Below are 13344 nucleotides of genomic sequence, written 5' to 3'. Positions count from 1 at the left end.
AGAACCTGTCATGTGATCTAGAGCAAGTCCCCTTTTCTTTGAACTCATTATCTATCTTATTTGTAAAATAAAATATAAAATAAGAGGGTGATATCTGACTGCCTAGTTGTGATAGGGATTAGAAGTAATCTGTACAGAGTTCCCGGCACATGAGTAGGCATTACACATGTATCAAACAAAGGCCCGCGGGCCAAATCCGTCCCGCCAGGCCTTGCAATGTGGCCCGCAACGCGCGGTCATCACTGCACTCCGCTGCGTTTCCATCACAATGACAGTTTATGACTGTTCAGTAAACCATTCGGCCTGCGATTTAGGCTGGATTTTAGATTTTGGCCCCTTCTCTGATTGAGTTCGACATCCCTACATTAGCAGTAATTGTTTTATTGTTATTGCCTCTTTCCCCATTGGAAATGACACCTTGACCACCATCAGCACTCATCTCCCAGGCCTCCCCACATTCACACTCCTATTCAACCCTTCCAGAGCCGCTGGAGTCCAGCTCTACGTAAAGAAAGAAAGAAGAAAAAGAAGAAAAAAACAAATACCACCCGAGAATATTTTTCCCATTGATTTTTAGAAAGAATGGAAGGGAGGGGGAGAGACAGAGTGAAACATCAATATGAGAGAGACATATCAATTTGTTGCCTCCCTCATGCCTACAACTGAGGTACAGAATTGAACCGGGGACCCTTCAGTCCGCAGACCAATGTTCTATCCACTGAGCCAAACCAGCTAGGGCCAAAATGTGGATTTTAGAATAACTGGGTCAGGTCCCAGTGCTGTCACTCACTGGCTGTGTGATCTTGGTCAGTCAGCTGGGTCATTCAGCCTACGCTCTAAAACGGGAAGTACCAGTAACCAGTAAGTGTTCTCACGGGGCTGTGTGAAAGAAAGCACAGGGCACAGTGCTCAGTGCACACCTTTCTTCCCTTCTCTTATCCCAGGTCCTCTCCCTCCCCATAGACAGACCAAGCATGACCCCGTGTCAGCAGGTTGAGAAACCTGTGACACCACAGTTCATGCTTTATCAAACTCCCAGTCTTGTTCCCTGTGGCTGACACCTGAACATACAGTGAGCTGCTCCTATAGCACTCTGTCGCTCATCTCTGGGCCCAGTGCCCAGCGCCCAGCACAAACTGGACTGTAACCGATGTTGGAAATGAACGCCTCTCTGAAGCCACCCCTTGAGAGCAGGCCAGAGTCTTACCCATCTCACATGAGTGGTCTGTGCCATTATCCCCCCTCCACCCTCCCGCCCCCCATCCCTTGTGGAGGCCACATGCCCTTTGTCTTGGTTGTCAACCTCAGCGGGAGCTGCAGTCGGACCCTCCAGCTTAGCCCAAGGCCTGCAGTTACTGAGCTGCTAGGCATGTCCTTCAAGGGTGTGTTGGCAACTTAGCTTCCCAGAACATACTCAGCTGCTTGATTTACTCTATGATTAAAGCAGTTATAAAATTTGATGGTTAGAAATAACAAAGCAATAAAGATGATGATGGTGGCATTGGTAGTAATAATTCTCCAATCCCGTGTGCCTAGAGGTAGAGTGTATGTTACAGTTTACAAAGCATCTGACGAACCCAGCATCCTGGGGTGAGGGGCTGGCCCAGGGCCATACAGCCAGGACGTGGCTGGGACAGACCAGCTCCTCACCTGGGATGCATTGTGCGTGGCAGAGGGTTGTGGGAGGGGAGATTTGGCGATGGGTGGATTCAGCTCTTGATTCAGTTCTGCCTGCATGGTTTTAAACCAGTTATTTAACTTCTCTAAGCTTTAGGTTCTTCATCATTAAAATGGAACCAATACACAGACTAGGAGTGGTGACAGCTAAATGAGATCATCTATCCAGAACACTGTGCCCAGTGCCTAGCCTGTGGTAAACTCTGAGTAAGTGACCGCTGTTGGTGTCATTAGTTTGAGGACAGTGATGAAGGTGATGATAATCATAATTACTGACTGAAACAGAGAGTAAGAGGTGAAGCTGCATCACAGGTCAGGATCCCCCCAGGAAACAGAATTCATCCCAGATGGTTTCAGGCGTCTTCAAACTACGGCCCTCGGGCCACATGCGGCCCGCAGAGGAGTCTGATCCGGCCCGCCAGGATTTTTGGGCAGTGAGTGCAGCTGAGGTGTTACAGTAGGAATTAGTAGTTCATATAGTCCGGCCCTCCAGCTCTCTGAGGGACCGTGATCTGGCCCCCACTTTAAAAAGTTTCAGGACCCCTGGAAATGAACAGACGTTCACAAAGAGACACAGATGGGTCAGGTGAAGACAGCCAACCAGGATGGTGAGACACCCAGGGTCTCTATGCAGCAGGAAACTGGGGCACCCCTGGGCCCAGACAAGTGAGGACAGGGAAGGATGTTTGCAGAGCCAGGGAGAGCTGGAGGCCTGGAAAAGGGGCCCGGCTGGTGGGAGAGGGAGTGGACAAAGGTGTGCTTTCTCCTCCCCACAGCTTCACACCCCCTCCATCCCCCAGCTACTGCCCCACCACCTTCAGGAGTCTCCCTTGGGTGAACCCAGTGCACAGCACGGGCGGGGCTCAGATTGAGGATGTCTGAGACATGGCAGGCAACTCATGGGACAGAAATGGAGAGTGCATTTGGGAGAGAGGTCAGTTGGGGTGGCAGGTTGTTCTGTGGGCTGTGAGAGGAAACAGAGGGAGAGTTAGGAAGGGTTAGGTAATGGGTTTAGGCACAGTGGGAACCACTTGATCAGCAGGTAAGGAGTGTCTAACAAGTTTAAACACATGTGCCGGTGCTTCTGCCCCCAGCCCATGTATGGGGTTCCAGGGTCTGCACTGGGCACCCTTTCCAGTCCCCCCCCACACACCCCACTCCTCCTGCCAGGGTCTCAGCATCACTGCACTGCAGGCCCTTGCTCCAGGAGCTCTTCTCTAGTCATGTCTTACATCTCGACCCATTCCCTTCTTTTATTTCTAATCCTCACCTAAGGTTTTTTCCATTGATTTTTTAGAGAGAGTGGAAGGGAGGGGGAGGAACAGAGAGAAAGAAACACCCATGTGAGAGATACACATCAATTGGTTGCCTCCCGAACAAACCCTGGCTAGGGCCAGAGATCGAGCCTGCAACTGAGATTCCCGCCCTTGACCAGAATCGAACCCAACATCCTTCAGTCCAAGGATCATCACTCTAACCACTGAGCCAAACCAGCCAAGGCATGGCCCCTTCCTTCTCTCGCTAATAAAGGCCAAGCTGAGTATGGACCATGACCAACCTCCCACCTGTTCAAAACATAAATATTTACTGAATTACTATATTAAGGCTAAAATGGTGATGGGGAAAGGTTTCAAAGGAAACAGGAGCAAGGCAATTGGCCTCCATGCCTCTGCTTTGCAGCAGGGAAGCCATGAGTTTTGGGGCTTCGTTCTCCATTGTTTGTAGTTACTGAGTCTTTGCCTTGAAGCCGGTGTCTTTGATCAACAGGCACCCACCAATTTAACAGCCAGACTGTGTCTCAGCCTACACATTTCGGGGGGGAGGGGGTTCTAATCCTGTTATAACTGACACGGAGCTGGATACTTCTAAAGTGTGCCTTTTAAAAATAAAATGTGGAGTCTTCCTGATGATAATTCAGCAAACATCTATTCAGCACCCATTATGTATCAGGGGCCATATGTTGCAGGAACGTGTATTAATTCATTTAACCCTCAGAACAACCCCAGGAGGTTGGTGCTATTTTACAAATGAGGAATCTGAAGCACAGAGTGGTTCAGTAACTTGCCCTAAGTCACACAGCTGCTGGGTGGGAGGCATATACTTCAAATCCAGGCTTCCTTTAAAAAGAATGCATCTGAGCAATGCATTTAAATTCCATCTTAGATGTATCTAATATATATTTACCTAAGTTGAACTACCCATATTTTATATTAAGATGGGTAAGAAAAAATGACGTTTATTCATTTATTTACTCAGCTGGCATTTCATGAACTCTATGGAGGCCAGGCCTGTCCTCCAGGAACTGCTGTCTGGGGGAGACGCAGGTATCTAGTTAGGTGGATAGTCTATGATGGAACCACATGCACAGAGGTGCAGAGATCACAGAATTCATGTCCAGGAAGCGGCTCAGTGAGTGGAAGTGAGACGGGCCAGACACAACAGCATTTGGACTGAGACCTGGCATTCACCCTGAAGGCTCTGCAGGGCTGCTGGAGGGGCATAAGGAGGACTCTGGCATGATCTGGGGCTTAGGAAATGCAACGGGCACAGCGTGTAAAGGCCATGCTTTCTAGCTGTTAGGTGGCAAGTTCAACCACCTCGGTCAGAACTGTGTCTCCACCACTCAGGAGCTGTGCAACCGAGGACAAGTCCTTCACCTCACAGCCTCTCATCTCAAAATTGCAGATGATCATAGTGTCTGTGTCACAGGATTGAGATGAGGATTCAGATGTTGCCACATTAAGGAGCAGGCCGTTGGCGTCCTAGGGGGGAAGAGAGCATCTTCAGGCCAAATGGAAGTCTCAGGTGTCCATGATTAAAGGCAGAACTTGGAAACCACTAGTTCTCTGACCAAAATTACCTGTCCTTGTTGTTTGGCCTGTAGAGTATTTTGAAATTAAATAATAATAAGAAGAAGAAGTTCAATTTTCCAACTTGTCTTAAAAATTCACATGACACCCTGCATGTGAAGCATTGGCAGCATTGGCAGGCACTGGGTGGCACTGCCCTCATGGACAGGCCCCCTTCCTGTCTGTCAGCGGCCCAGCCCCCACAAGGAGACCCCAGGTGGCCCCATAGACCACACTCTCACTCTGTGGCTCCTCCATACAACAGCTACCCAGCAGGATGTCTGTTCACCCATGTTTCTCTGAACAGTGGAACAATGAATGAAAGAACTGAGAGGCTGTGTGTTAAGAACGGAGGAGCTCTCATCACACTTTATGCAGGACCTTCTGCTTTCCTTCTGTGCTGATCCCTGGCTCTTGTAGGGGCCATGTTTGCCACCCCCAGGCCAAAGGAACACGTTTGGAAAAAGAAAGAGGGTGTTATGACAGCTTTAAAAAAATCCTGGGGTGTCAGTGTAGGGTAAAAAGGTCAAGATGGGGTAAAGAGAAGAAAGGCAGTGGACAAAGCAGCACCTCTCCTCTCTCCCTCCCCCCCACCCATCAGACACCCTGGCAACACCCAGATGTATGGGGCAGGCACCATAGCTCCCGAGGTGCGGATCGTGCCACATGAGATGGCAAGTCTGCAAGTGAGGGAGTCCTCTGTATGGCCATCAGAGCTAACCCCGCTGGAAGGACACTTCTGTGTAGTGAGAGTGGAAGGAAGGAATAGGAGAAAGAAGCTCAGGTTTTAGAGCCAAGCAGACCCGGGTTCAGGTACTGCCTTTGTTACCACCTCGTGACCTTGGAGGAGGTTCTGCACCTCCATATTCTCAGCTGTCAGATGGGGGTTGGTTGGCTAGTTAATGAAACCAATGTGTATCAGGTGTGCCAGCATTCGCTGGAGGTGCTAGAGCTCAGGTGTGAGTAAAACAGCTAACGCCCAGGCTTGCACGGAGCTTGCGTATTAGTGGAAGAAAACAAACCATAAGCAAGTAATTAGTTATCTGGTGGTGACAGTGTTGATTGGTTGTTGATATCTTGGCTCATTGGGTTAAATGTGATCATCTGTGCAAAATGCTTACTGCAATGTCTGAGTACAGTCATTCATTCTACAGATTCTTCTGTGTCAGACCCTGTGGCAGCTGGGCCCGTGATGGGAACAAGCCCGTGTTCCTGTCCCGGGGGATTAGAAAAACCAGAACCCTCTGGCCTTCCTTAGCTTTCCTGGCAGGGATCACTGGAGGGGCAGGCTGAGGCATCTTCAAAGTGGCAAGAGACAGGATTCATCCTTAGAGGCTCTGGGTGCAAGGCCCCCTCTGGCCTTGGAGGGGTGCTCTCACCCCTCAGAGCCAGCGGCCAGTCCCGGCAGCACTGCAGGATGAATCAAGGTCTGGGTCCAGATGGAGCTGGCTGTTGTCTTTGCCTCCTGGGGCCCAAGCTCACGCCCTTTTCTTTGCTTTCTTGGCTCCAGACCGCTCAGCCCTGAGTGAGGCCAGGACCCTGTTCGTGGATGTGGAGGAGTCCGGGCCAGAGGTCATGGACGTGAAGGAGAGGAAGCCATACCGCTCGCTGACCCGGCGCCGGGACACTGAGCGCCGCTACACCAGCTCGTCTGCGGACAGCGAGGAGGGCAAGGCCCCACAGAAGTCCTACAGCTCCAGCGAGACCCTGAAGGCCTATGACCAGGATGCCCGCCTCGCTTATGGCAGCCGCATCAAGGACATGGTGCCGCAGGAGGCTGAGGAGTTCTGCCGCACAGGTGAGGGCGGCCTAGGGCAGAGACTGGGGCAGAGCCTGGGGCAGGTGCAGGTGTGCCCCCGGGCATGGGTGCAGTAGATCAGCAGGGCAAGCAAGCACAAGGTGTCAACACCAAATCTGCTATTTTGGCATGGTAACTAGTCAAAGCCTGCCCTGCCATTCATTCTTAGTTCATTGATTCTCATGCTCACCACTTCCTGACATAAAGAGGTGGTTATGAGTCAGGGTCCCTTCTTGGAGCTGAGTTCAGAGCTACAGGCTCTCCTCCAAGCCTCACTGCTCACCTGTTAGATGGGTAGGAGTGGCCTCTCTACTGGGCCGAATTGCTATGAGGACCATTGAGATGACGTGTTTAAATGGTAAGTGTGATAACACCATGGAAATGCTGAGTAAGTCTTGGCTATTAGCTTTGTTATTTGTTCATATATCTCAATAAATATAGCTTAGCACCTTTTGGTGTCAAGTACTGCCCTCTCCTTGAGAGGAAGCTGTTTCTGATATGGACCTAAAAATTTCCTAATTTAGGGACTATCCTGGCACCTGATTATGACTCTTTCATCTCCTACACACAGTGGTCACTAAAGCCTGTCCATCCTGCTCCAGAGTACCTTCCAATCCCTTGCTCTTCTCCATCTCCTCCGCCACTGTCCAGTTCAGGCCACTGTCTTCTCTGTGAGAGGATCAGCCACAGCCCCCTTCGCCCAGTGCTGCCCCCATGGACTATTCTCTACACTACAGCTGAGGTGATCTTGGAAATGACTCCCCATTGCCCTTAGCCTGAGCTCCTTAAGCTGGCTTAGTAGGGCTTTCCCCACATTCATTTGTCTTTTGGACTATTTTATCCTCTGCCTCTCTAACTCACCACCCATGCTCCAGACCCACTGGTCTGCTCACTGCTTCCAGAGCTGCCATGATATGTGCTCACCAGCCTGGAGCCTCTGAGAGTCCTGCTTTTCCTCCTACAGAGCCTTTAGCCTGCTTTGATGACTCGTGGGCTCTATCAATCCCTGAACGTTCCTGCAGCCCTCCCTGGTTCTACCCTGCTCATGCACCTTCTACAGCCAGGGTTAGGCAGGCATGGTGCTGTGTAACTTATACATACATTTTGCCTTTGTTATTTAATCCTTACAACAATACCAAGTTGGCTCATTTGCCCAAGATCACAGAGGTAAGAAGAGCTGGACATGGGTGCACACACACGTGACCACACGCGCGCGCGCACACACACACACATACACACACACACACACACAAACACAAACACTTATACACACAGCATGACAGCTATAGTGGCCTCCTCCGCAGGGCTGGATCCACACTAAGGCTGAGTTGTTGGCAAAGCTGCCTCTCAGCTTTGAAAGATGAGGGGTCTGCTCTCTCTCCCATCTTGTGGTCAAGAGCTCAAACTCAAGCATCAGAAAACCTGCATTTGAATTCTGGCTCTGCTGCTCTTACTACCCTCAACTCCTTCCCCTGAACAGTGGATTAACTGTGACCCTTCCTAATAGGAGGCTGCTCAGGATTTACAAGGACTGGAAATAAAGCCCTTGACACAGTACCTGGCACAGAGCAGCTGCTTCCTAAATGCTGCCCACTTCTAGTCGTCATTGCTGAGACTCAGTGAGAGGCAGGGACAAGGTGATACCCAAGCTCCTCTCCAGCTCTGCCCTGCCCTTGGTTGATAGAGCTCAGGGAGCCCTGCCAGTCCAGCGTGGCCTGGATCCCACCCTGGGTGCACGAGGCTGCAGAAGGTGCCTTTGTAAATAACAAACAAGAAGCATTCTCATCTCAAAGGCAGTTGTGAGCACAGCAGTTTATGAAGTACTCTTTCTCCTCTTACCTCTCTGGATCCTTAAAAATCCTAAGGGTAGCAGGTCATAGGTTATCACCCCATTTTACAAACAAGAACACAGGCCCAAGTAATGTCACCAGCCTGAGCTTGCACAGCTAGATGTTGAGCAAGGTGGGATGGGTTCCTCGGGAAAGAGGCCAAAGGCACTTAAAGCGAATAGAAGCACATCTCGTGTTTAGTGAAATAAGTCATCTAAGCTCACACATCAAAGGGGCCAGGCTGGCTCAATGGGATGGCCAACCCCTTAAAGGTAGCCCTCTCCTTGCATTTCTCCAGCCCTGGGATGTCTCAGCTCACTCATATTGACATGAGTCTTGCTGCTTAAAAGGGTATGCAGGACAAGCCATATGGAAATCAATGCAGCCAGGGCTATTTATTGCAAATAAATTTGATATTTCACTTAATGTAGCAGTCATTCTTCATAATGTGTGACTGGTGTCCCTTGGGAGAGCTGGCCTAGCAGAACAGGAATATTGGAGGTGGGGGAGGAGGGGATTGTGAAGCTGGGAGATGCATAGGCAGGGGTGTAGACAGATCAGAGGGAGCAATCCAGGCACACAGGAAGTGTGGCGTGCAGTGCGGGTGGGAGGCAGACTGGCCTATGGTATATTCAAAAATTTAACATCTGGTCTGGCCCAGATTCTGGCCACTCAGAATGTCTTACTGGCACTGAACAGCCCAAGCCCCTGCTGTGCCAAGCCCACTGACATTAACCTTTCAGCAGCTGCATCATGGAGAGAATGGGAGGTGATCTCATCGGGGGTGGGGGCCGTGTAGGGAAGGGACTGGAGTGGGCAGAGCAGAAGCTGGGCCACTGGGTATGAGGAGGCTTGGGCATCAGCTATTTACCAGGCAGTATGGGACTGTTTCATGACTTTAATCTCCTTGCTGAGAAGCACTACACCCCCACCCTGACTGGAAGAGGAGACCCAAGGCCCCCCATTCAGTGTGGCAGACCTTTATTGGCCCCTCTAAGCACCAGATTTTGTTCTAGACACAGGGCTTTAGGAATGAGCAAGGCATGGCCCTGTGCCATAAGGTCATCGTCGGTGGAGGGGTCAAACCCTTATCTCTGTGACCAGGGACACGGACTCTGAGGAGCTCAGAGGAAGGGCAGTGACTTCTGCATAGGATGTAGGGTTAAGGGAGGAGGTATCATCTGAGCAGGCCCTTCCTTAAAGGGTGTAGAAGGTTGGGACAGATGGGGAAGGGGCAGAAGGAGCCATTCAGTCAGAGAAAAGGCACAGTGAGCTGAAAGGACAGAGTGAGTCCTGGGTTGGGGGCCAGGCTCCTAAGGGAAGATCCCTCCTAACCAAGCTCACCTGTTTCCTCCCAGGAGCCAACTTCTCCCTTCGTGAGCTGGGTCTGGGCGAGGTGACACCACCTCACGGGACCCTGTACCGCACAGACATCGGCCTCCCCCACTGCGGCTACTCCATGGGCGCCAGCTCTGATGCCGACATGGAGGCTGACACCGTGCTGTCCCCCGAGCACCCCGTGCGACTGTGGGGCCGGAGCACACGGTCGGGCCGCAGCTCCTGCCTGTCCAGCCGGGCCAACTCCAACCTCACGCTCACCGACACGGAGCACGAGAACACCGAGACTGGTGAGTGGCTGCCTGGCCTGAGCCAAGTACCTGGGCTGCAGAACCAGGGTTTGAATTACACCATTGCTTAAGGCTCTAGTGATGTTAGTGACAATTGCTTTGCTCTTAGTGGTCAAAAGTCAAAGCCTCCTGCACAGACAGGTGACATACCCACCAAGTGGTGCCATGACAGAGAGTGGATCTCCACTCTTTCTTTCCTGAATAGCCAGGTGCCTCAGAGATGGGGAATCAGAGGGGTCAGGGACGTGGCTAACCCATCCACCACAGGTTGTCTGCTATGGCCTGGTTGCAGGATCCTGCCTGAGCCCTGCTCCTGCAGACTCCAGCCTCCAGGTTCTCAGCAGTCCTGGGCCATCGCCATGGGTGCTGCCCCACCCCAGCATTTTGTGTTGATCAGAGATGGCTTCCAAACAAAAATTCTCACATTGGGGTAACTCAAAACTTGAGGTTTTGCTCTAGCTTTCCCATACCTGCAAGACTGGGGAAGTGTGGCTGGGCTTGAATCCGTATTCTACTCTCATTTCTTCAGCCCTTTCTTCCAAGGCCTCCTTCCTCTGGTGCAGGAAAGGGAGTCTGGGTTCAGAATGCTCCTCCTTACCATCAGACCTGAGGGGGCTTGAATTCGGCCTGCCCTGCCGTTTGTGGGGAGCGGGAGCAGGGGCCTCCTTTCTCTGGTGCTTTGGGACCCACCAGTTTCTGGAAAGCAAGATACTTGGGTTGTTGGTTGTTTTGAAGGCTTCTTGCCATGGTGACAAATGATCCCTTTTCTATAAAGTCATGACAGAGTGAGGTGCACACCACCCACACTATTGTACATTCCCTGAGAGCTGAATTACTGCTGAATTAAGCCTCTGTTGGGTGATAATAACATAGTCAATGAGCCTGAAGAGCCCGGGCCTTTGATAATGGGGTCAGGGAAATGGCTGCCTGCTTCGCCTGGCCTGCACCCTCTCCTGATTATCCATTTCTGCCCTGGCCCCACGCTCTAAGCCCCACTGAACTCAGGGAGAATGGACAGGCAAAGGGGGTGGGCTTGAGGATCTAACAGAGAGCCCTGGCCTCTGCATCCCTCCCACACCTGGACTCCCCAAACCCAGACACCCCACAGATGCCCATGTGCTTGTCTACTTTCTCCCACTTGGGAAGTTAGATTATCAGCTTTGTTATACTCTGGTATAAGTGCTGACAGTGACTCATACTTACAGTAAATGAGCCATGGGAATGGCTCCCTTTTATCCACTGATGAGGTTGACAATACTTGTGCTCACACGGGTGTCTCCTCAATTGACAGCTAAAGCTGGGCTCAGAGAGGTGAAGGGTTTATAAGCTAGAACCAGGCTCTCCTCCTGTTCTGGTTCTTTCTCTTCCTCTTTTCTCTCTATCCCCCCACCTTTAGACTTCCTCCCCTTCCTCCTCCTCTCGTTCTCTTATATTCTTCCTACTGGCTGCAGTTCCCCTTTCCCATGATGAAAACTCAGATCTTATGATCAAATAGGACTCAATGCCATCGGACATGTAAAGCAACACATCACAGTGTGGCCACTTTTCAGGAGTGGAGGAAAGTCATATCAAGGGCCTACTGTGTGTCAAACTGCTGCACATGTGTGACTGATTGCCTCAAATCTTCATGACAACACTATGGTATTTCCATCTCCCAGATGGGAGAACCCAGGCTCCAAAAAAGTCACCCTGACCCGCCTGAGATTGCATAGCCAGTGAGTCATCAAGTTGGCAAAGCTCGAACTCAGATTTCTCTGATCCTGTAATCTGAGCCCTTTTCCCAGCTTCATTGGAATCAGGGAGAGGGTGAGACTCTCAACTCAGGTCATCAAACATGTGTGACCAAGTTCTCTGAGCTCCTTACCAGATGCAAATGCAAAGCATCCACATCCCCAGCAACTTCCAGCCACAGGAACCCGCCTCCGCCTCCACCCGCTACAGCCTTGCATTAGTCAATAGTAATTGTCAACAGTATTGATAGCGGTGGAGGCTTTTGCTGAGGTCACAGTGATGCTGCGTGCAGCTGCCATCAATAATAACTTTTTATGGGGTCCATTAAAGCCAATTTCTGCCCTTGAAGGTTAATGTCAGCAGCTTTTATGTCGCTGCTTAATATCCAAAATAAATACAGAATTGACTTGGTAATGTAAACACAAATCTTCCTCTTCAGGGCCACCACGCAGAGCCGCCCCCTGTCCCCTCACCCAGCTTCTCCGGCTGAGTGGAGCCAGCAGGCTTGGGGACAGTGAGGAGGAGCTGGCACCAGGCCAGGCACACAGTTGGCATTGAGTAAATGTTTCTAGAAAGCAAAGGTTGCAATGTGAGCTTTATTTCTACCCACAGGGTTAGGTAGACACAGTGTCTGTTGTAGAGTCATTCTGTAATTTTGTCTATATACCAAGCTCCTTGAGTGAGCCAGATATTGTTCTAGAATGCAGCATCTAGATGAATATCAGGGGAGGTGGTGATATGACAGCCATGTGTCCCAGTCTATAAGAGAGGGGTAGCAGGCAGTATCACAGGGTGGACAGAACAGTGATTCCAGAATTAGTGAGGACACCTGGCCTTAAGTCCTGGCCATTCCGTGTCCCAGCTCTGAAACCTCCCTGAGTCACAGTTTCCTAAAACAACATGCCAGAGGTTCCAAGGGCCAGGAGAGGGAAGAATGGGAGTGTTCAATGGGTGCAGAGTTTCTGTTTGGGATAATAAAAACGTTCTAGAGATGAGCTAGTGGTGATGGTTACACAACATGTGAATGTGCTTAATGCCACTGAATTGTTCACTTAAAAATGGTTAAAAGGCCCTGGCAGGTGTACTCAGTGGTTAGTGTTGGCCCTGTGCACCTAAGGGTCATATGTTTGATTCCCAGTCAAGGGCATGTATCTGAGTTTGATCCCCAGTCCTGTTGGGGCACATGCAGCAGGCAACCAATTGATAACTCTCATTCTCTCTCTTTCTCTCTCTCTCTCTCTCTCTCTCTCTCTCTCTCTCTCTCTCTCTCTCTCTCTCTCTTTCTCTCTCTCCCCCCCTCTTTTAAAAATCAATGGGAAAAAGATCCTCGAGTGAGGATTAATAACAACAACAACAAAAATGGTTAAAAATTTATGTATGTTTTATCACCAATAACAACAACAAATAGATCAGCATGTCATCTTTCTTACTTGAAGTGTTACCATGAGCTTGTACTCCATTTGTGAGGTGTCTGCTCTGGCTCTTAATTCATGCTAGCTATTAATATTAATTTTAATTTTGCCCTGAGGGTGCATAGGCTCATTCCTTCATGGTTGGTATGCACCTGGGCTCAAAGGCAAAGTAGGACTTCCCTGAGCATAAGAGAGGCATTCCCAGTAGAGGAGATTGCACAAGCCAACGCCTGGAGGCATGAAGAGGCATGTGGGTCCTGGGAATAGTGAGAATTCACTCTGTCTTCTAATCCCGGAGGCAAATTGAGAAATTCACTTAGAAAAGAAACAATGAAACAGAATCACAGTTACCCCCAAATTATCAAGCAGCCTGGGTGTCAAAAGGGAAATTATTGGTTAACCTAATTAGGCAGCCACATT

The 13344-nt window shown here is 50.3% G+C and overlaps 1 protein-coding gene across 6 annotated transcripts in view; it reads left to right on the top strand.

Annotated features, from left to right (window-relative positions):
• TENM4 (teneurin transmembrane protein 4) overlaps nucleotides 1-13344 on the top strand; it is a 547191-nt gene that overhangs the window by 185499 nt on the left and 348348 nt on the right. For all 6 annotated transcript variants that reach the window (XM_045577427.1, XM_045577429.1, XM_045577432.1 and 3 more), the window contains 2 exons: nucleotides 6037-6324; nucleotides 9512-9781. In XM_045577427.1, the coding sequence (XP_045433383.1) occupies nucleotides 6037-6324; nucleotides 9512-9781 (558 nt within the window). The remainder of the gene's footprint in view (nucleotides 1-6036; nucleotides 6325-9511; nucleotides 9782-13344) is intronic.

Source organism: Pipistrellus kuhlii, unplaced genomic scaffold, assembly GCF_014108245.1.
Source record: "Pipistrellus kuhlii isolate mPipKuh1 unplaced genomic scaffold, mPipKuh1.p scaffold_m20_p_9, whole genome shotgun sequence".
NCBI classification, from domain to species: Eukaryota; Metazoa; Chordata; class Mammalia; order Chiroptera; family Vespertilionidae; genus Pipistrellus; species Pipistrellus kuhlii.
Note: the sequence above shows the minus strand (reverse complement) of the source record. Positions and strands in the feature narration are given on the sequence as shown.